At 41.2% G+C, this 22,375-nt stretch overlaps 2 protein-coding genes across 11 annotated transcripts in view; one reads left to right on the top strand and one right to left on the bottom strand.

Annotated features, from left to right (window-relative positions):
• LOC110502569 (echinoderm microtubule-associated protein-like 6) overlaps window positions 1–14,422 on the top strand; it is a 101,716-nt gene extending 87,294 nt beyond the window's left edge. For all 5 annotated transcript variants that reach the window (XM_021580703.2, XM_021580701.2, XM_021580702.2 and 2 more), the window contains 8 exons: window positions 387–501; window positions 1,174–1,362; window positions 1,538–1,710; window positions 3,975–4,137; window positions 6,118–6,221; window positions 7,341–7,494; window positions 9,243–9,343; window positions 11,090–14,422. In XM_021580703.2, coding sequence (XP_021436378.2) covers window positions 387–501; window positions 1,174–1,362; window positions 1,538–1,710; window positions 3,975–4,137; window positions 6,118–6,221; window positions 7,341–7,494; window positions 9,243–9,343; window positions 11,090–11,114 — 1,024 coding nt within the window. In that variant the 3' untranslated portion in view covers window positions 11,115–14,422. The remainder of the gene's footprint in view (window positions 1–386; window positions 502–1,173; window positions 1,363–1,537; window positions 1,711–3,974; window positions 4,138–6,117; window positions 6,222–7,340; window positions 7,495–9,242; window positions 9,344–11,089) is intronic.
• LOC110502570 (reticulon-4) overlaps window positions 13,920–22,375 on the bottom strand; it is a 34,511-nt gene continuing 26,055 nt past the window's right edge. For all 6 annotated transcript variants that reach the window (XM_021580706.2, XM_021580707.2, XM_021580708.2 and 3 more), the window contains 5 exons: window positions 21,821–21,959; window positions 20,251–20,320; window positions 17,983–18,029; window positions 17,751–17,809; window positions 13,920–14,837 (listed from right to left, as the gene is read on the bottom strand). In XM_021580706.2, the coding sequence (XP_021436381.2) occupies window positions 14,792–14,837; window positions 17,751–17,809; window positions 17,983–18,029; window positions 20,251–20,320; window positions 21,821–21,959 (361 nt within the window). In that variant the 3' untranslated portion in view covers window positions 13,920–14,791. The remainder of the gene's footprint in view (window positions 14,838–17,750; window positions 17,810–17,982; window positions 18,030–20,250; window positions 20,321–21,820; window positions 21,960–22,375) is intronic.

Here is a 22,375-nt window from a genome sequence, read left to right as displayed (position 1 = left end):
GTGTATGTAAACTTCTGACCCACTGGAATTGTGATACAGTGAATTATAAGTGAAATAATATGTCTGCAAACAATTGTTGGAAAAATGACTTGTGTCATGCACAAAGTAGAGGTCCTAACCGACTTGTCAAAACTATAGATTGTTAACAAGACATTTGTGGAGTGGTTGAAAAACTAGTTTTAAGGACTTAAACCTAAGTGTATGTAAACTTCTGACTTCAACTGTATATTCAGTGGCGTGTCCAGAACATTTTGAATGGGGTGGCCAAGTTGTGGCACAGACCCAGTTTAGGGTTAGGGAAAATAGGATTTTGAACAGAAATCAATTGTGTCCCTCCACAAGGTTAGTAAAATGTGTGTGTGTGTGCACGGCACATGCTTTCTCAGTACAAAGGAGGGCGGTGCAGTGAAACTGTGGGACCAGGAGATGAAACGTTGCCGAGCGTTCCAGCTTGAGACGGGACAGACTGTTGAGTGTGTGAGGTCCGTTTGTCGAGGCAAGGTGAGTTCAGCACAGCCAGCACACACCCCAGCGGGAAAGACTATAAGCAAGCGTACAGCAAATGTTAAACCTGAAAATAACTCCCTGAAGTTCCCTTTGGAAATAAATATACAGTACACTAGCTAGCCATATTATTTAAAAAACAGAATTCATTGTCTTTTTATTTGATATCATAAAATAAAATGTAGGTACCTTCTCATCTGCAGTTACAAATATCTTCTAATTGGATAGACTGATGATTAGACATTAGATAAGACTTGGTTTTGAGTCAGAATTTTGGGGCCTTTATAACTGCACAATCTATTTGGTGCTCTTTCATACACACTTGTTTATTACACTGCAACAGAACATACATTTTGTTACAGAGTTGGGATATTCAAGATCAGAGAAGGTATTAATGCAGCGAATAAAATCACTTATTCTTTCAATCGAAAAAAGATAGCTGAGTCATTTGTTTGGAAATGGCTTTGCTGGCTTTCTTCCCATACTGTGGCAACCTTCGGAAGCTCATAGCCTACCCAGCAGCTTTAGCCACCTTTACAGTAGTAGTATGGGAGATGTGACATGTTATTTGAACTAGTCTGTCAAGTTAAGTTTATTTTACGTCTGTAGCTTCAACTAGGGTTTTTGAAGGGTCAAAAACAGTAACCTTCTTGTGTGCCTGTCTACCAGGGTAAGATATTGGTAGGCACAAAGGATGGTGAGATCATTGAGGTGGGGGAGAAGAACGCTGCATCCAACATCCTGATCAACAGTCACATGCAGGGCGAGATCTGGGGCCTGGCAACCCACCCCTCTAAAGACCTGTTCATCTCCGCCAGTGACGACGGAACCATCCGCATATGGGACCTGGCCGACAAGGTACAGCACAGAGAAACACAGAGAAACACTAACACTACTTTTTTCATCTCAAATGACAGTTTATTTGTGTTCTTGGGTTCCTTAGCACCTGTATAGTTAGGACGGTATGTGGCCATTCTAAGGCTACGTATCATGTTTTGTTATCTCAAAACCCTGCTGTCTGTTTCCTTGATAGAAACTGCTGAACAAAGTGAGCCTGGGCCACCCAGCCAAGTGTGCCAGCTACAGTCCTGATGGGGAGATGGTGTCTGTGGGCATGAAGAATGGGGAGTTCATCATCCTCCTCACCAACTCACTTAAGATGTGGGCCAAGAAACGAGACCGCAGTGCTGCCATACAGGACATCAGGCAAGAACTGAGGAGAGATAGGAGCCACCTGGAGCTGGGCTCTTGTACTTTGACTAGACCATTGTCTACTTCCTGGCTCAACCCTAACCCTTAACCAGATACAGTGGGGCAAAAAAGTATTTAGTCAGCCACCAATTGTGCAAGTTCTCCCACTTAAAAAGATGAGAGGCCTGTAATTTTCATCATAGGTACACTTCAACTATGACAGACAAAATGAGAAAAAAAGATCACATTGTAGGATTTTTTATTTATTTATTTGCAAATTATGGTGGAAAATAAGTATTTGGTCACCTACAAACAAGCAAGATTTCTGGCTCTCACAGACCTGTAACTTCTTCTTTAAGAGGCTCCTCTGTCCTCCACTCGTTATCTGTATTAATGGCACCTGTTTGAACTTGTTATCAGTATAAAAGACACCTGTCCACAACCTCAAACAGTCACACTCCAAACTCAACTATGGCCAAGACCAAAGAGCTGTGCCAAGGACATCAGAAACAAAATTGTAGACCTGCACCAGGCTGGGAAGACTGAATCTGCAATAGGTAAGCAGCTTGGTTTGAAGAAATCAACTGTGGGAGCAATTATTAGGAAATGGAAGACATACAAGACCACTGATAATCTCCCTCGGTCTGGGGCTCCACGCAAGATCTCACCCCGTGGGGTCAAAATGATCACAAGAACGGTGAGCAAAAATCCCAGAACCACACGGGGGGACCTAGTGAATGACCTGCAGAGAGCTGGGACCAAAGTAACAAAGCCTACCATCAGTAACACACTACGCCGCCAGGGACTAAAATCCTGCAGTGCCAGATGTGTCCCCCTGCTTAAGCCAGTACATGTCCAGGCCCTTCTGAATTTTGCTAGAGAGCATTTGGATGATCCAGAAGAAGATTGGGAGAATGTCATATGGTCAGATGAAACCAAAATATAACTTTTTGGTAAAAACTCAGCTCGTCCTGTTTGGAGGACAAAGAATGCTGAGTTGCATCCAAAGAACACCATACCTACTGTGAAGCATGGGGGTGGAAACATCATGCTTTGGGGCTGTTTTTCTGCAAAGGGACCAGGACGACTGATCCGTGTAAAGGAAAGAATGAATGGGGCCATGTATCGTGAGATTTTGAGTGAAAACCTCCTTCCATCAGCAAGGGCATTGAAGATGAAACGTGGCTGGGTCTTTCAGCATGACAATGATCCCAAACACACCGCCCGGGCAACGAAGGAGTGGCTTCGTAAGAAGCATTTCAAGGTCCTGGAGTGGCCTAGCCAGTCTCCAGATCTCAACCCCATAGAAAATCTTTGGAGGGAGTTGAAAGTCCGTGTTGCCCAGCAACAGCCCCAAAACATCACTGCTCTAGAGGAGATCTGCATGGAGGAATGGGCCAAAATACCAGCAACAGTGTGTGAAGACTTACAGAAAACGTTTGACCTCTGTCATTGCCAACAAAGGGTATATAACAAAGTATTGAGATAAACTTTTGTTATTGACCAAATACTTATTTTCCACCATAATTTGCAAATAAATTCATTAAAAATCCTACAATGTAATTTTCTGGATTTTTTTCCCCCTCATTTTGTCTGTCATAGTTGAAGTGTGCCTATGATGAAAATTACAGGCCTCTCTCATCTTTTTAAGTGGGAGAACTTGCACAATTGGTGGCTGACTAAATACTTTTTTGCCCCACTGTACCTATCCCTAGCTTCATGTCCACATCCTGGCTGTAACCCTAACCCTAGCATCAAACACAACTCTAACCCTAACTCTAACATGTCCACATCCATGTTCAAACCTCAACCACAACCCTGACCATGCTTAATGTACAGATCTCAGTTGAACCCTAGCCTCAACCACTACCTTAATGAACCCTATCTTCATGTCCACATCCCTGTTCACTTGAGAAATAATAGGAGAGCCGCACACTCTTGGAGCTCAGATGAAATAATTGAATAGCCTAATATCTAACGTTTCGACAGACACGCTGTCTTCATCAGGGTATAATGACAAACACTGCAGATCACTAGTTTATATAGTGTCAAAGGACACACACAGGTGTCTGTAAACGTTGAGACCGAGGGGAGCAAGGGTCTTTAAATTAAAGATCCAGGCAGCCTCATGTTTTAACAATAAATTGTCGAGGTCACCCCCTCTCCTAGGTTTAACCTTAACCCTTGCCTCAGCCACAACCCTGATTTGGCATAACCCTAAGCTTAATCTTGGCATAACTCAAACCATATATATTATGTCTATTGTGTGACCCTCTCAGGTTCAGTCCAGACAAACACCTCCTGGCAGTGGGCTCAGTGGAGAGTACGGTTGACCTCTACGACCTTACCTTGGGCCCCTCGCTAAACCGCGTGGGCTACTGTAAGGACATCTCCAGCTTTGTTATCCAGATGGACTTCTCTGCAGACAGCATGTTCATTGAGGTATGCTACACTGACCGTGATGGTTTAAAAAAAACAGGCGGAATAAGATAATTCACTTGAAAGCTGTTGTTGTTAAATAAACGATAGACACTACATATGTCCTAAAGCCACACAAAATAGATAGTGGAATGAGTTAAATGTTATTTTGCTGTCAAGGTCATTATGTTTGAATGGTAAAAAAAAATCGAAATATGATTTGATTATTGTGGAAACCAATTGAGCTAAATCTACAACCTATGTTGTGTTTAATAGGGCACTCTTGACCATTTGATCATGTTGCACAGTGTGTTCTCAACATGATGGACACTCATATATCCATTTCAAAGCATACTGAATGTGGAAAAACCTATATTTAGACACACACATGTATGGCAGGCAGGTCATAATCGTTTATAGCCAAGTGCCCTTCTGGTTAAAGGTACTACACATAGGATTTTTTTTTAAGTGTTACATTTAAATTTTTGAAAATGTCAATAATATATCTGCCCTAAATAGTGGAATGACAGTGTTTTCATGATATTACTTACCTGCCAGTGTTGTGATTGGCTGTCATATTCACCTATGGATTTCTCCCGCCGGAACGGCATCTGTTGTCAAACTGGGATACCTATTCTGACTTTGGCTATGTTATCTAGTGGAAATCGTTCCTGTTTGCAAAAATTCTACAGTTTTTTTTAACTTGAATAGTGTAGGAAATCATTGTATCTAAATCGCTGTGAAATATATTTTCGTTTTTACAGCTGTTTGAAGCTGATGGACCAAAACTGCTGTTTGAGGCTGGTGGACCAAAACTGCTGTTTGAGGCTGGTGGACCAAAACTGCTGTTTGAGGCTGGTGGACCAAAACCGGAAGTATCTTTTGTTTTGGTCCACCAGGTTCAAATAGCTTTAAAACAATATTTTTTTGCTATAGAAAATATATTTCACAGCGATTTAGATGGTACGATGATTCCCTAAACAATCCAATGCTTGTTTTTTCATTTAAACTAAAATTGAGCTAATTTTATTAACCAGGAATTGACAGTGATTTCCACTAAATAACACAGCCATAAAGTCAGAACTGCTTTCCCAGTTTGACAACAGATGCCGCTCTGCCGGGAGAAATCAAGTGGCGAATATCACAGCCAATCACAACACTGGTGGGTAAGTAATACTGTGAAACACACTCATTCCACTATTACTGCAGATATATTATGGACATTTTCTGAAAAACAATGCAACAAAAAAAGACTCAAACCTGTGAGTAGCACCTTTAACAGCAGTCTGGAGCTGTTCTAGAGTAACCTCACGCATCAGTATGCTACAAAGTAACCCTATCTGAGGTATTTCTATAGACTAATTCCTTGCTGTTATGGAGACCCTTGCACCTTTTCTGAAATGTTGATGTGACTGGCACATGGTCAGAAACAGGGTAAGATGGTGACTTGGCCTGCTAAATTTAACCTGACCTCGGCGTACAATTACAAGTACAAATGTGTCTGTGGCTTGAAGGGACAGAGGGAGGACACAGAAGGGGAGGGTCCAGTATAGTTGGCCAAGGTCCTCCCAGTCCATTTGAAGTTATATAATGGACTAAGCTCATTACGATTTCATTGTTTGGCCGGGATTCAATCCGACTGTGGGTGTTCGACAATGCGGCAATGTCCCCGCGTTCGCAGAGATTTTACAGTAAACCCTGCATCTGTCGGCTCAATCGTTAATTGCCTTTAAAAGCCACATTGTCGACAACAAATGGTCTGATTGAATCCCAGCCTGAATCCATGTTTTGGTTGATCTAAAGCATGAAATAGTAATGAGGCTTCTATATCTTGAACAAATTTGTATATGAAAAATTTTCATTTTTTTTCCTTCCTAGCTGTGCAGACAGTGCTGGTAGATAGATGACTGATGGAATTTAGAGTGATATAATACGACGACATCTGCATATGTGTGCATATGCATGAGTGTGTGTTCTGACGTGTCACTGGCTGTGTGTCCACAGGTGTCCACAGGAAACTATAAGCGCCAGGTGCATGAGATGCCTTCTGGGAAAATTGTGACAGAACAGACTGTGATTGACAGGATCACCTGGGCCACCTGGACCAGGTAGAAAGATTAGTTGTAGTCACTGGAATTCAATCAAACCCACATACTCTCTAAAATCAAAACTGAGATCCATATTCAGTAAAGAACGCAAGCACTGCACGGTAACACTGAGATATTGCGTCAACAATGGGAGCTACACCTAACAACTCACTCTGGTAGGGACATTGCAATATGGCAAGCCAAAGCAATACAAATACATTGCTGGTTCAACTTGTTTGAGCTTTAGGCTCGTTGAAGCCATCTGGGCACGTTTTTGTACGGATGTTTAGTGGGGCACACCCAGACATGTTGTTTTGTAGTTGTGTTTGGGTGTCTGTTATTGATCAATGGAATAATAGAGGTCAATCAATACTGTCTGCAGCACAGCTGTCACTGTTCACTTCTCATGAATAGACCCCAAACTCCCTCATCAGTCTTCCCAAGGATAATGGGTTAAAAATAGATTCTGCATATAAGCAGTTATTATTAGGCAGCCTGGTCTCAGAGCCATACGAAAAATACTTTACGTATTTCTGAGCACTTCCAAGACGTATATAATAGTATAGTTACTTTAGACAGAAACAAAAGTAGGGACGTTGGTTGGAGAGGATGGATGAGCGTAATCCGCGACCGTCTAGCAATCCAAAGGCTATTCGTTCCGAGTCGCATCGGGGACAGCAGTAGCAATTTAGCTAACCCTTCCCCTAATCCTTATTCTGAACTTAACCCAATTCACCTAACCTGCTACGTAAATTCTAAAATTTTATGGAAGTTATACTAACCTTTGTCATTAGTTCCCCTAACCGCCATAACGTAACGTAATATATCATAATAAGTCTCACCGCTTTACGTACATAATAATATGAATTGCCCTGAGACTACGTTGTAATGGGAAACAAACTAATGTCTGGTTAAGATCTTTAGTAGTATGCAGGAATCCTTTTTTTTCTTTCCATAGTATACATATGTTTTACTACTGAGGAGAGAAATTTAGTATAGTATTTCCATTGACGGATGAAACTCAAAAATGGCTATTCTGTGGTGGAACAATGTCATCTCAGTATTTTACTGGCAGGCCTGTGGTTTTGTGCAGCATATTCTGCAGCCTGAGCATGGCTCCTCTCCCTCATTTCTTCTCAGTATCCTGGGAGATGAGGTGCTGGGTATCTGGCCACGGAATGCTGATAAGGCTGACGTCAACTGTGCCTGTGTCTCCCACACCGGACTCAACGTGGTCACCGGGGATGACTTTGGGCTGGTCAAGCTCTTTGACTTCCCATGCACTGAGAAATTTGTGAGTGCTTCACTTCATCTCAACAACGTCACTGTGATATATTTTTTAAGCTATGTACAGTGGGGCAAAAAAGTATTTAGTCAGCCACCAATTGTGCAAGTTCTCCCACTTAAAAATATGAGAGGCCTGTAATTTTCATCATAGGTACACTTCAACTATGACAGACAAAATGATAGAAAAAAATCCAGAAAATCACATTGTAGGATTTTTTATGAATTTATTTGCAAATTATGGTGGAAAATAAGTATTTGGTCACCTACAAACAAGCAAGATTTCTGGCACTCACAGACCTGTAACTTCTTCTTTAAGAGGCTCCTCTGTCCTCCACTCGTTATCTGTATTAATGGCACCTGTTTGAACTTGTTATCAGTATAAAAGACACCTGTCCACAACCTCAAACAGTCACACTCCAAACTCCACTACCAAACTCCACTATGGCCAAGACCAAAGAGCTGTCAAAGGACACCAGAAACAAAATTGTAACCTGCACCAGGCTGGGAAGACTGAATCTGCAATAGGTAAGCAGCTTGGTTTGAAGAAATCAACTGTGGGAGCAATTATTAGGAAATGGAAGACATACAAGACCACTGATAATCTCCCTCGATCTGGGGCTCCAGGCAAGATCTCACCCCGTGGGGTCAAAATGATCACAAGAATGGTGAGCAAAAATCCCAGAACCACACGGGGGGACCTAGTGAATGACCTGCAGAGAGCTGGGACCAAAGTAACAAAGCCTACCATCAGTAACACACTACGTCGCCAGGGACTCAAATCCTGCAGTGCCAGATGTGTCCCCCTGCTTAAGCCAGTACATGTCCAGGCCCGTCTGAATTTTGCTAGAGAGCATTTGGATGATCCAGAAGAAGATTGGGAGAATGTCATATGGTCAGATGAAACCAAAATATAACTTTTTGGTAAAAACTCAACTCGTCCTGTTTGGAGGACAAAGAATGCTGAGTTGCATCCAAAGAACACCATACCTACTGTGAAGCATGGGGGTGGAAACATCATGCTTTGGGGCTGTTTTTCTGCAAAGGGACCAGGACGACTGATCCGTGTAAAGGAAAGAATGAATGGGGCCATGTATCGTGAGATTTTGAGTGAAAACCTCCTTCCATCAGCAAGGGCATTGAAGATGACTGGGTGGATCTTCCGGCATGACAATGATCCCAAACACACTGCCCGGGCAACAAAGGAGTCGCTTCATAAGAAGCATTTCAAGGTCCTGGAGTGGCCTAGCCAGTCTCCAGATCTCAACCCCATAGAAAATCTTTGGAGGGAGTTGAAAGTCCGTGTTGCCCAGCAACAGCCCCAAAACATCACTGCTCTAGAGGAGATCTGCTTGGAGGAATGGGCCAAAATACCAGCAACCGTGTGTGAAAATCTTGTGAAGACTTACAGAAAACGTTTGACCTCTGTCATTGCCAACAAAGGGTATATAACAAAGTATTGAGATAAACTTTTGTTATTGACCAAATACTTATTTTCCACCATAATTTGCAAATAAATTCATAAAAAATCCTACAATGTGATTTTCTGGATTTTTTTTCTCTCATTTTGTCTGTCATAGTTGAAGTGTACCTATGATGAAAATTACAGGCCTCTCTCATCTTTTTAAGTGGGAGAACTTGCACAATTGGTGGCTGACTAAATACTTTTTTGCCCCACTGTAGTTACTGAATCCATAGAGCAGACATTGTTGGCTGTGGCTGCTCCAAATGTTTAATACTTATTTTGATCCTCTGCAGGCCAAACACAAGCGATACTTTGGGCACTCGGCACACGTGACCAACATTCGCTTCTCCTATGATGATAAATATGTGATCAGCACTGGAGGACATGACTCCAGGTATGCAGAGCTTGTGTTAAGGCTTAACCATATGTTAGATGAATTACGTTATACAGTTGGAAGTCGGAAGTTTACATAGTTTAAAACCACTCCACAAATGTCTTGTTAACAAACTATAGTTTTGACAAGTTGGTTAGGACACCAACTTTGTGCATGACACAAGTAATTTTTTCAACAATTGTTTACAGACAGATTATTTCACTTATAATTAATTCACTGTATCACAATTCCAGTGGATCAGAAGTTTACATACACTAAGTTGACTATGCCTTTAAACAGCTTGGAAAATTCCAGAAAATGTCATGGCTTTAGAAACTTCTGATAGGCTAATTTACATCATTTGAGTCAATTGGAGGTGTACCTGTGGATGTCTTTCAAGGCCTACCTTCAAACTCAGTGCCTCTTTGCTTGACATCATGGGAAAATCAAAAGACATCAGCCAAGACCTCAGAAAAACAATTGTAGACCTCCACAAGTCTGGTTCATCCTTGGGAGCAATTTCCAAATGCCTGAAGGTACCACGTTCATCTGTACAAACAACACAAGTATAAACACCATGGGACCACGCAGCCATCATACCACTCAGGAAGAAGATGCGTTCTGTCTCCTAGAGATGAATGTACTTTGGTGTGAAAAGTGCAAATCAATCCCAGAACAACAGCAAAGGACCTTGTGAATATGCTGGAAGAAGCAACAGGTACAAACGTATCTATATCCACAGTAAAACTAGTCCTATATCGACGTAAGCTGAAAGGCCACTCAGCAAGGAAGAAGCCACCATTCCAAAACTGCCATGAAAAAGGCAGACTACGGTTTGCAACTGCACATTGGGACAAAGATCGTACTTTTCGGATGAAACAAAAATAGAACTGCTTGGCCATAATGACCATTGTTATTTTTGGAGGAAAAAGGGGGAGGCTTGCAAGCCAAACAACACCATCCAAACCGTGAAGCACGGGGTGGCAGCATCATGTTGTGGGGGTGCTTTGCTGCAGGAGGGACTGGTGCACTTCACAAAATAGATGGCATCATGAGGGAGGTAAAAGTATGTGGATATATTGAAGCAACATCTCAAGACATCAGTCAGGAAGTTAAAGCTTGGTCGCAAATGGGTCTTCCAAATGGACAATGACCCCAAGCATACTTCCAAAGTTGTGGCAAAATTACTTAAGGACAACAAAGTCAATGTATTGGAGTGGCCATCACAAAGCCCTGACCTCAATCTTATAGAACATTTGTGGGCAGAACTGAAAAAGCGTGTGCGAGCAACAAGGCCTACAAACCTGACTCGGTTACACCAGCTCTGTCAGGAGGAATGGGCCAAAATTCACCCAACTTATTGTGGGAAGCTTGTGGAAGGCTACCCAAAACGTTTGACCCAAGTAAAAACAATTTAAAGGCAATGCTACCAAATACTAATTGAGTGTATGTAAACTTCTGACCCACTGGGAATGTGATGAAATAAATAAATCATTCTCTCTACTATTATTCTGACATTTCACATTCTTAAAATAAAGTGGTGATCCTAACTGACCTAAAACAGGGAATTTTTACTAGGATTAAATGTCAGGAATTGTGAAAAACTGAGTTTAAATGTATTTGGCTAAGGTGTATGTAAACTTCCGACATCAAATGTAGATATTCTACAATGAGTAGTAGCATTAAAAAGTGATTTCAGACAGGTCTGATTCAGAGTTATGATTTTTTTTTTGTTACTGATTGCTGTATTGTCTTCCTCTTTTTCAGTGTCTTTGTGTGGAAATGCCTATAAACCCGAGTCTTTTCTCCACAACCATGCATTCAAACTCCTTAGCCTAACACAGTAAGTCTTGGATTCTGACAAGAATGCAGCCAGGATCCCAACGCCTCAAGTGTCTGGCTACGGTCAAAATTTTGCCTGACATGCTGCAACTATGTCTCCCCATCCACCTGTGGGGGAGAATGGGGTGCAATACGCTAATCACTGTAGTATTAATTCAAGTCTAAGCATTAGGCAGAGCAGGTAGCTCTTTTTCTAACAGGAAATTACTTTGAAGCAGATTTTTTGCCACTAGAAAATGGTGGATTTTCTGTCTAAACAAGAAATGACCATTTGTGTTTACATTCTCATCTGCTTGTAATGAAGGACACATGAAAATAGGTTGCCACGCCAGCTATTGATTTATATTTAAACCATTGATAATGGCTGGGATTCAATCCGATTGTGTATTGTCGACAAGGGGGCTCTTAAAGGCAATGTTCCCGCGCTTTTGCGGAGATTTCATTCACAGTAAACGCTGCAAATGTCAGCTCAATCTGAAATTACCTTTAAAACCTCAAGTCTAAACCCTGTCTAAGCCGGGGGGAGAGATAACATATGGCATTTTTTAATATGGTAATACCAATGATTATTTAGCTATTAGATTTGTAATTTTAAGACCCATTAAGGTATCAAAACAATATATATAAAAATTGGATGAAACATTGACTTTGGCATTACTGCTATTTGCCAATAGAAACACATTTAATAACAGATTCACTACATGGAACAACAAATAGTCCCAAAAAAATCTAAAGGAAGATTGCTTTGAAATGTCTGCCCAAATTCTGAGAGATAAGAAAGATCAGGAAACGATATTATTTTTTTAAATGTACATGTATTTATCCCCCTTAGTTTAGTGCCTAAAATATCTTCATATGTACTTCTATTCATCTTTGTAACTGGTACCGGGGTCCTTCAGACGAGTCTTGTGAGCATCCTAAAGCAAAACGGAGAATACCATCCTGTGAGTCTCATCCTTCAATAGTGGTCATAATAGTTTGTAGGCCAAACCGTTCGGACGCTAGACATTTTCGTTTTGTGAGAAGAATGATTTTCGGGATGTCTCATGGTCTGACAAAACCCCGCTCTAGCTCTGCGACCTTTCACCGCAGATAGGGAAGGGCGGGTGCAGTGGATTGAGACGCAACGAATGCAAAAAAAAACATCTAGTTTAAACAGACGGATTTTGATGGGGATTTTTTTATGTTAGTAAGATTTCCACAGGGCGCAGAAATTGTAGGCTAAGGGTTACATTTTGCATTGTCAACAGCGCTTCAAGAATTGAATCCCAGCCAATGTAGAGCAAAAAAAGTTGTTTTCCCATAACTTATTTGAAAGAGCCTTTTCCATTGTTGAACATTATCAAACTTAAGTGCCTTTATGAATATTTCTACAGGTCTTATATTTTTTTGCAATTTCAGTTGAAATAATTTTGTACATGTCTGGTGCTATTAGATTGTAAACTTTTACTCATTCAATATGCAGAAAAGGGCATTGCTTTGCTGCTGTTTTAAGTTAATGCATAAACATCCAAAGTATGATGACATGTAATATAGTATGTTAATAGCTAATGAAAATATTTAAACGTTACTCAGTGATCTGATGTTCAATGTTCAGCTTGTGAACGTCACAGAAATGGCAGTGAGCATTCTTGTTTTGTCAATGTTACTTACACTTTGTGGAATATCTTGGTGAAATGTTTTTCCATGTAACCATAGTGAAAAGAATGTTCAGATCTAATACACTGAAGAATACTGTTTTAATCAAGATTCACTTCCAGTAAGGGATTTCAGTGGTACTTCAAGGGGTGGCTTTAAGGTGAAGTGAAATTAGACAGTCTATGAGTGACCTGTCACACCAAAGCCGACTATGCAGTCTTACTCAAGCCCTGGTCATCTTTCCATTCTTCTGTGTTCGTCTGCTGTTGAACTCTTTGCCTCACCTTGCTGTATTTAGTCAGTCAATCTCACTGTAACGTTTAGCTATTGTGGCAGCAATATCTCAATATTGTTACTATGTGCATTCTTTATAAGTATGAATTCATGTTCCCAGTTAAGTCATTTCGTTTTTGTACAAGACTGATTGTCTAGATATTGTTTCATATTATTTGTATCATATTGTAAATTACTCAAATATGCTCAAATGCATGAATTTATTTTTTAATCAAAATTACATCTTTGTAGAGTGAGGCAAAATTATTGTATGAATGACAATCATGGTTGTTTTATACCAATTTATTGTAAGTGTGTGCCAACATAGGTGTACAAATGTTACGTATATGGAAAGATTAAATGAAAATGTATACAAAAATCGTAATCATTTGTCCAATGAAAGTTGAATTGTTAGACAGTGGTATCACTCAAAAGGCATATTGAGCTTCTCTGCCCCCAGTTGAACTTTCGGTGGTGGTTCAGACTTCGTCATTTCGCTTTTACCTTAAGATGAATGCACGGACTAAGTCACTGAATTAGACCATCCGCTAAAATCACTCAAATGTACAAAATGTAACTTCAGACTAGGTTGAGACAATGGCAATTCTTGTACTGTTAGTATTTACAATGTACTAGCATTCCTACATGCTAGTTAGAAAAGCATTGAGTATACTGTAAATTCCTATTCAACAAAAAAGGTGAAGTGACATCCAAGCATTTAAAACATGCCCTGGATAGAAGCAAGGGGTTGTTCTGGCAGAGCTATAGTTTCTGCAAGTGTTTGCTTTTTAACTTTTCTATACCCTCCATTACCTACTGAGAAATAAACACAGTAATTCATCTAGAAGCTTTATTGTAATTGTTTATATTTCACAATGCATTCCACAAACAGAAGAGTTCATTACAATTGTATGAAGTAACATTCACAATTACTTGCATAAACAATGCTTGAAGTTACCAAGTAACATAATTTTGCAGCTTTAGATAGGGTCCACAGACAGTGTTTCATTTTTTTCGTCTTAAGTTGTAGGTAAACGTGTTAGAGTTTAACTAGGCAGCTGCATGAGGTGAAATGATCATTAAATGCTTTAACTTTTTTAAAGTTCTAAATGTTTCTAACTAGAAATACTCAGAAGCATGAAGTGCTATGGAATAGCGCCCTGCTGGTATTAGACCATCGCCAAGCACAATGACACACATGTCAAGCACACTCAAGAGTCACTGAAGAGAGCTAGAAGCTTTGAAACTACAGTCAATCAATAAAACAGTAAAATCACAACCACCACCAACTTAATCATACCAAAAAAACTCAGGTTTCCAAAGTTCTCCCTCTTACAAAAAAAAAAAGAAGAGACAAAGCAATTCCAATTGTCTGAACACTGCGTCAAAGAACAAATGAACCAGCCCATGGAACACAATTTCCTTTCAACATCCATCACTGGTCATGTCCAAGTGCAAGATTAAAATATATATATTTTACATATTCCAACTAGCTTTTTGAGCCAGATAGCATGGTATGGTCAAATTAGTTAATCAAAAGGTGGCAATACTTGAGCTATAGAATACTGATAATCCAGGGTGTTTCAGGGAACACAAGGAATTCTGAAATGAAGAGATTGTGAAAATAACAGTGCTGCATACCACCTTACACACCACCCTCACCCAGTGCCACCCACCCTCTCAAAGGACTTCAGGGACTGACCGGCATTTCTTTCTTCAGTCAGCCTTCACACGCTTCAGTCCAGGGACTTTGGCCTGGACCCTGAAAGTGGAAAGAAGCAAAAAGCTTTAGTTAAAAGATGTTGATATGCTTAAAATGAAAGCGCTCATTCTGAGTAAAACACCCTTCTACAAATACCTAAATTCAACATAGGGCCTACTTTATCATACAAGGGTCAATTATATAGGCAGGAGTGCAGACATGTAAAAAATAACACACAACACCAATAGTTTAAAAAACGTAATATAAATCCAGCCAAAGGTTCCTAGCAGATATTACAAAGTACATAAATATAAAGTGGCTACGTTTTTGGGTAATCCAATTCTGGTTCTGAATGAAAATTCATTCTGAATACAAGGGGTGGGTTCTTGCTGTTTGCATGTTGTGTAAATTATTTATAATACAATTGAATTCTTGCAGAACCTTTTAAATGGTAAAATGATGCAATATGTGTCTGATAAATGTGAATAAATTGTTAAAATCAGTGGTATAAGAAGGATTTCATTAAATTTGTTATCAATTGGAGATTCACATTTTTTCAAAACTATTAGATCATTTCCTTGCTTTGTTGGTACAGGATTTTAAACAATCAATTCGGATTAGACTGCTATACAGTGCATTCGGCAGTATTGAGACCCCTTCCCCACATCGTTACAGTCTAAAATTGATTACATTAATGTTTCCTTAATCTACACAATACACCCCATAATGACAAAGCAAAAACAGTTTGAAATGTAGCTAATGTAGCTTTACTTTAAAAAATGTAACACCTTTACATAAGTATTCAGACCCTTTGCCATGAGACTTGAAATTGAGCTTAAGTGCATCCTGTTTCCATTCTAGCCATGCCCCGAACGTTCCCTGTGCCTGCACCACTTACTCATTGCTAGCTCTAGCCTGTCCTGAGAAACCACTGCACTCACTGGGAGTCTGGGCTGCGTCACCACTTATGCTGCACAGAAGTTAAAAAAAAAAATATATATATATGTGTGTGTTAACACCCCTTTTTATCCTCCCCCCAATTTCGTGGTATCCAAGTGGTAGTAGTTACAGTCATGTCTCATGACTGCAACTCCCGTACAGACTCGGGCGAGGCGAAGGTCAAGAGCCATGCGTTCTCCGAAACACAACCCGACCGCACTGCTTCTTGACGCAATGTACATCCAACCCGGAAGCCAGGCACACCAATGTGTGGGAGGAAACACTGTACACCTGGCGACCTGGTCAGCGTGCACTGCACCCGGCCCGCCACAGGAGTTGCGAGTGCGCTATGAGACAAGGATATCCCTACCGGCCTAACCCGGACGACGCTGGGCCAATTGTGCGTCGCCCCATGGGCCTCCCGGTCGCGGCCGGCTGCGACAGAGCCTGGGCTCGAACCCAGAATCTCTGGCAGCACAGCTAGCACTGCAATGCAGTGCCTTAGACCACCTTACAATACAATAAGATACCGGTAGTAGCTTGCTTGAAATGATAATGCAAAATATTGTCAATTTCCAAGCGGATCGTCACCAAAAATGAATTAACTTAGTCTACCCCGCCTCATCTCTCCCAGTCAAGATATTTTATTGAGCGGTGTGTGTAAATGTCATGGGCCTTAGAAAAAGAGGCAGCGTACACATTTATAAAAAGACTAATGCTATTCTACGCAAATGTTGAGTATAATAAAATGAGTCAAACGGAAGGGAAACATGTCACCCCATGAAAATCAGCCAAAACAAGCTAAATACCTCAATGCATGCACATCCTATTGAATATACATTCACCTGTATTGTGAATATGCCTAGGCTACATTAATTTACCCAGATTATCAGAGATTTACCATTCAAATAAATTAGTGTTATATAGATTGATTTTAATGTATGCATTAATTAATCCATTATACACTCAATTTGGCTTTGGTAAAAAAGCTATTGAACTTTAAAAAGGCCTGTCTGGATCAAGTACCATTGTGACTTTGGCCAATATGCCTTTTTTTGACATAGTATCGGGGTGACGTTGAATTGAAACGTATACAAAATCTGAATGGTGAAAGACCCGTTGAAATCACTTAGAATGTATGCGTTGCCACCCTAGGGTCATGAACTATTCAAAGCAAATTCATAACCGATTATTCCAAAACATAAAATACTGTCAAATTTGAAAACTAGGTGGATATGTAAAATAAGCATTTTCATTTCTGTATTTTTCTGATGGCCTGAGAGACATTGGAACTTTACAGTTCATGCCAAACACATGCACCATGTATACAAAAGTTGTGGACAACCCTTCAGATTAGTGGATTTGGCTGTCAGGAGGAGGGATAATGGTCTGGGGCTGTTTTTCATGGTTCGGGCTCCCGAGGTCCATACCTCGCTTTTTGGTACCCTTCCCCAGATTTCTGCCTCAACACAATGCTGTCTCGAAGCTCTTACGGACGACCTCATGACTTAGTTTTTGCTCTGACATGCAATGTCACCGGTGGGACCATATATAGACAGGTGTGTGCACACATTACCAAATCATGCCCAATCAATTGAATCTACCAAAGGTGGACTCCAATCAAGTTGTCAAAACATCAAGGATGACTAATGGAAACAGGATGCGCCTGAGCTAAATTTCAAGTCTCATAGCAAAGGGTCTGAATATTTATTTTTAATTTGCCTTGTTCAGGGGCAGAACAGATTTTTACCTTGTCAGCTCGGGATTCGATCTCACAACCTTTTGGTTACTAGTCCAACGCTCTAACCACTAGGCTACATGCCACCCATGAATATTTGGAAGATGCATCTCTCATTACATCACTGCCAAGATAATCCTATTTGATCCACCACTATTTATTTTTCAACAGCTTTTTAGGACTTCAATTGACCTGGTTGTTCAAAGAGTTTTTTGGATACCTACTTCCTATACATTTTTCCTTCGCATTACAACACTGCCAAGATATTCACATTTTGTCAACCAATATTTACTTACGTTGCAATAATGTCTTTGACCTGCTTGTTGGCCATCCCCACATAATGGTCAATCTGTACCTAAAATACACAAAACAAAAATCATTCTAGTGAAAAGCTTAGGTACAATATTAAACTTCCACTTGACTTTGAAGTCAATTAATCAACATTTCAGTTTAGGTGCGAATGTTCTATGCTTCCCTCGTCAGATCAACATATTTTTCATACATTTAACAGCAAATAACAGCTTATACCTTGTACTTCTCATAGATGATGGGGAAGCTGAACATTCCAACCAGACCTGGAGAGAGGGGGAGAAGGTTGACACCTCTGTCAGTAAGCCACTATGTCTGTATACAGATGTAATATTGTATGCGAGCAGAGCGCCCAATTTGACTGGAGCTAAATTCCCAAAGGCTGGAGCGTCTGCCTTCTCGCACGCTCTAATTTCTCTCCAGTAGTGCTCACATCACGAGGTCAGGGTAACCCGGCCCAGCATGCATTTGTAGTCTACTTGTGTGCTGCTATAGCCCCTTGCTTTACCTGCTGTCGGAGTACGCTAAATATTTGAATAAAGAAACTGATAGAACACGTGCTAAATCAAGGTGACTTACAAAGATACAGACCAAGATGATAAGGACACTGATGTCGTGTCCTCAACTAAAGAATAATTGTGAAATATGGAAAGACACGTATCCCAAAAACATGATTGTGTACTTACTATGTGCACATGCTAAAAGGGAACAAAGTGGGTCGGTGTGTGTCACGGTAGCAAAGTACACTGCTCAAAAAAATAAAGGGAACACTTAAACACAATGTAACTCCAAGTCAATCACACTTCTGTGAAATCAAACTGTCCACTTAGGAAGCAACACTGATTGACAATACATTTCACATGCTATTGTGCAAATGGTATAGACAACAGGTGGAAATTATAGGCAATTAGCAAGACACCCCCAATAAAGGAGTGGTTCTGCAGGTGTTGACCACAGAACACTTCTCAGTTCCTATGCTTCCTGGCTGATGTTTTGGTCACTTTTGAATGCTGGCTGGCGGTGCTTTCACTCTAGTGGTAGCATGAGACGGAGTCTACAACCCACACAAGTGGCTCAGGTAGTGCAGCTCATCCAGGATGGCACATCAATGCGAGCTGTGGCAAGAAGGTTTGCTGTGTCTGTCAGCGTAGTGTCCAGAGCATGGAGGCGCTACCAGGAGACAGGCCAGTACATCAGGAGACGTGGAGGAGGCCGTAGGAGGGCAACAACCCCAGCAGCAGAACCGCTACCTCAGCCTTTGTGCAAGGAGGTGTAGGAGAAGCACTGCCAAAGCCCTGCAAAATGACCTCCAGCAGGCCACAAATGTGCATGTGTTTGCTCAAACGGTCAGAAACAGACTCCATGAGGGTGGTATGAGGTCCCGACGTCCACAGGTGGGGGTTGTGCTTATACAGCCCAACACCGTGCAGGACGTTTGGCATTTGCCAGAGAACACCAAGATTGGCAAATTCGCCACTGGCGCCCTGTGCGCTTCACAGATGAAAGCAGGTTCACACTGAGGACATGACAGACGTGACACAGTCTGGAGACACCGTGGAGAACGTTCTGCTGCCTGCAACATCCTCCAGCATGACAGGTTTGGCAGTGGGTCAGTCATGGTGTGGGGTGGCATTTCTTTGGGGGGCTGCACAGCCCTCCATGTGCTCGCCAGAGGTAGCCTGACTGCCATTAGGTACCAAGATGAGATCCTCAGACCCCTTGTGAGACTATATGCTGGTGCGGTTGGCCCTGGGTTCATCCTAATGCAAGACCACATGTGGCTGGAGTGTGTCAGCAGTTCCTGCAAGAGGAAGGCATTGATGCTATGGACTGGCCCGTTAGTCCAGGTCTGGGAGGAGATCCCTCAGGAGACCTCTGCCACCTCATCAGGAGCATGCCTAGGCATTGTAGGGAGGTCATACAGGCACGTGGAGGCCACACACACTACTGAGCCTCATTTTGACTTGTTTTAAGGACATTACATCAAAGTTGGATCAGCCCGTAGTGTGGTTTTCCACTAATTTTGAGTGTGACTCCAAATCCAGACCTCCATGGGTTGATAAATTTGATTTCCATTGATCATTTTTGTGTGATTTTGTTGTCAGCACATTCAGCTATGTAAAGAAAAAAGTATTTAATAAGAATATTTCATTCATTCAGATCTAGGAGGTGTTATTTTAGTGTTCCCTTTATTTTTTTGAGCAGTGTATTTATAAACTAAAAGTCTGATCTTAAACGTTCATTTTTGTTCTACTATCTATACAATAGGCCATAATTGATTAAGCCCAATATGCCTGCCTGGCATATATTCCCACATTCAAGGAGCTTTTCGTTTTGATTGGGTTATTGCCTAAACCTAAGCGTACCCATTACAAAAACAAAAAAACACCCAGCCATGCAGGAGTGGAAGTGAAGTGTGTCAAAAATGTCACAAAAAGCCTTTATGCTTAAGTCTCCAATTATCAACTTTTTCAAAAGGTATCTTACCTAGAATAAGGAGTGTGAGTCCGTTGAACAAGGCACCAACATAGGTGAGAATCCACATCAGCACAGCAAACTGGATGGGAGAAGGATAGGTTTTATTTCAGTCTGTTCAGAACACTGCATGTTGTCACAATATTGTTTTGAACATTCGTTTTAAGACCAGCTGACCATACTACTCCAGTCTCAATTGGTGCCGATTAAGATTATCTGAAGTGCATTACTGTGGCTTGGAAACACGATGACATTTCAAAATGTAGGCAAATTAGTAAGTAAGTTTTTGTAATCATTGTGATGTCTCCAGAGACTTTAGATGCAGTACAACTTCAGCTAAGATTGAGGGGAGAGCGCCGACATTCTACCTAGCTAATGTTGGCATTGTTAGCCATTTCTGATGAACTCTGCTAGCTCATGGCAACATTGCCATCTCTATCTTAAACTTAACGACATCATGATGGCAAAGTTGTTTTCTACTAAATAGTCTACTTAAGCAATGTCGACGTATTTACAGGCCATTCGCGTAGATTTGACGAAGTCATTAGCCACTGTTCTGAAAGACTTGGCATTAACCATCTGTCAGAAATCAATATGCTGAGGCATCTGTAGAACATTGAGAACTATGGCAATGACGCGACCAAGTGACAGAGGTGCAACCATGAGCATGTAAGAGGCTATCTTTCCATATATTGATTAGCAAAGCCGTTCTATGACAATTTCACTCAAAATGTTGCTTATTCCTTCCTACAGAGCTTAGGTATGTTAACATGTGAGGCACTCCGCTGTTGTAATCCAGGATCACATGCATCCTTATACAGTGATATCCAAGGTGGACAGACAATTATCAATTAGTAAAGAAACAGAATCTGACCTGGAATCAAAATATCAACCACCATTTATAGCCTTGTCCTAAATGTATACATAAGGCAATGGTGGTGCCTCATTTGGTATATTTACGACATTTGGCAGAAGTTCACCAGGTCACCATTTCACTTTGCCCACAGGGCACAGACTAAATAGATGACACTCTTGATGAATATTACTAATCCTAAATCAACGTAGCTGATGGCTCTTGAATGGGCAGAAGTCTAATTTACTGTACCCTCTAACAAAAGAGGCCAGGCTAGAACCACAGAGGGGAGAGAAAGGGGCCAGGGCATGCAGGGAGGAGGGGTCTGGAGTGGCCTTCGTGGTAGACAGGGCAGGGGTTGAACTGGAAGGTGTTGACAGACATGTAGAAACTTCATAGCTCTCAACAGGTGCTCTTCTCTACAAGGCTGTTTCCCCCTTAAAACAATGAGGGTCCCCTACTTCTACCTGACTGTACATGGACAAAATGAAAGGAAAAGCTCATTTTTACATGTGAATGCAACCATAGAATTAAGGGCAAATGTTTTCCGTAGCTATTAGGGGGTTGAACCTGAACATTCCCCACATGTTAACAGCCAAATTCCCCCTAGACTGAGTAAAAATAAAAATATATCATTAATACCAAAATATGTAGCCTATTCCTAAACAAGCACCATATTTCCGTGCAGGAGGTTAGCCTACATGCTTAAATCTTCATTTGCATTCTTACCTTGAGGGAATCCACCAGGTCTTCAACAAGAAAGAGGCGACGCAGCTCTATGACTGTTGTGTTGAACCGTGCCAGAGCACAGTCGCTGTACTTATGGACGGTTTCCTCTGACAGACCCACATCCTGATCCAGGTACAGCCTGCAACACCACAAAACATGAGCTGGGCCTATGTATATTGCAAGACAAATCCTGAATCTAAACAAGGTGTGTTATCATTCAACAATGGAGTTAACCCACATATGTATAAACTGTCATGACTGTCCTGTGAGGATTCAAATAGGTCCAACCAGACCCCTCTCAGCCACATAAGGGGGGGGGGGGGGGGGGGGGGGGGTAACACCTCACACCCTGTTGTAAATCAAGGAGAACTTTCAGCATCTCCCTCTACAATTTTCACCACAGGAATGAGCCCGTTTCAGACCTTTTCCCGAGGAAACTAACACATTCTAAAGCAAATACTGGAACAATATTTCTAACATAGAATGTGGGGAATGGTCAGGGGTGATCTGGAGAACACTGGTGAAGTTTCGGTTATTTTGTGATGCCATTAAAAA

The sequence above is a fragment of the Oncorhynchus mykiss genome, chromosome 23 (assembly GCF_013265735.2).
Source record: "Oncorhynchus mykiss isolate Arlee chromosome 23, USDA_OmykA_1.1, whole genome shotgun sequence".
Taxonomy (NCBI): Eukaryota; Metazoa; Chordata; class Actinopteri; order Salmoniformes; family Salmonidae; genus Oncorhynchus; species Oncorhynchus mykiss.
This window is presented reverse-complemented; position numbering and strand designations above follow the sequence as displayed.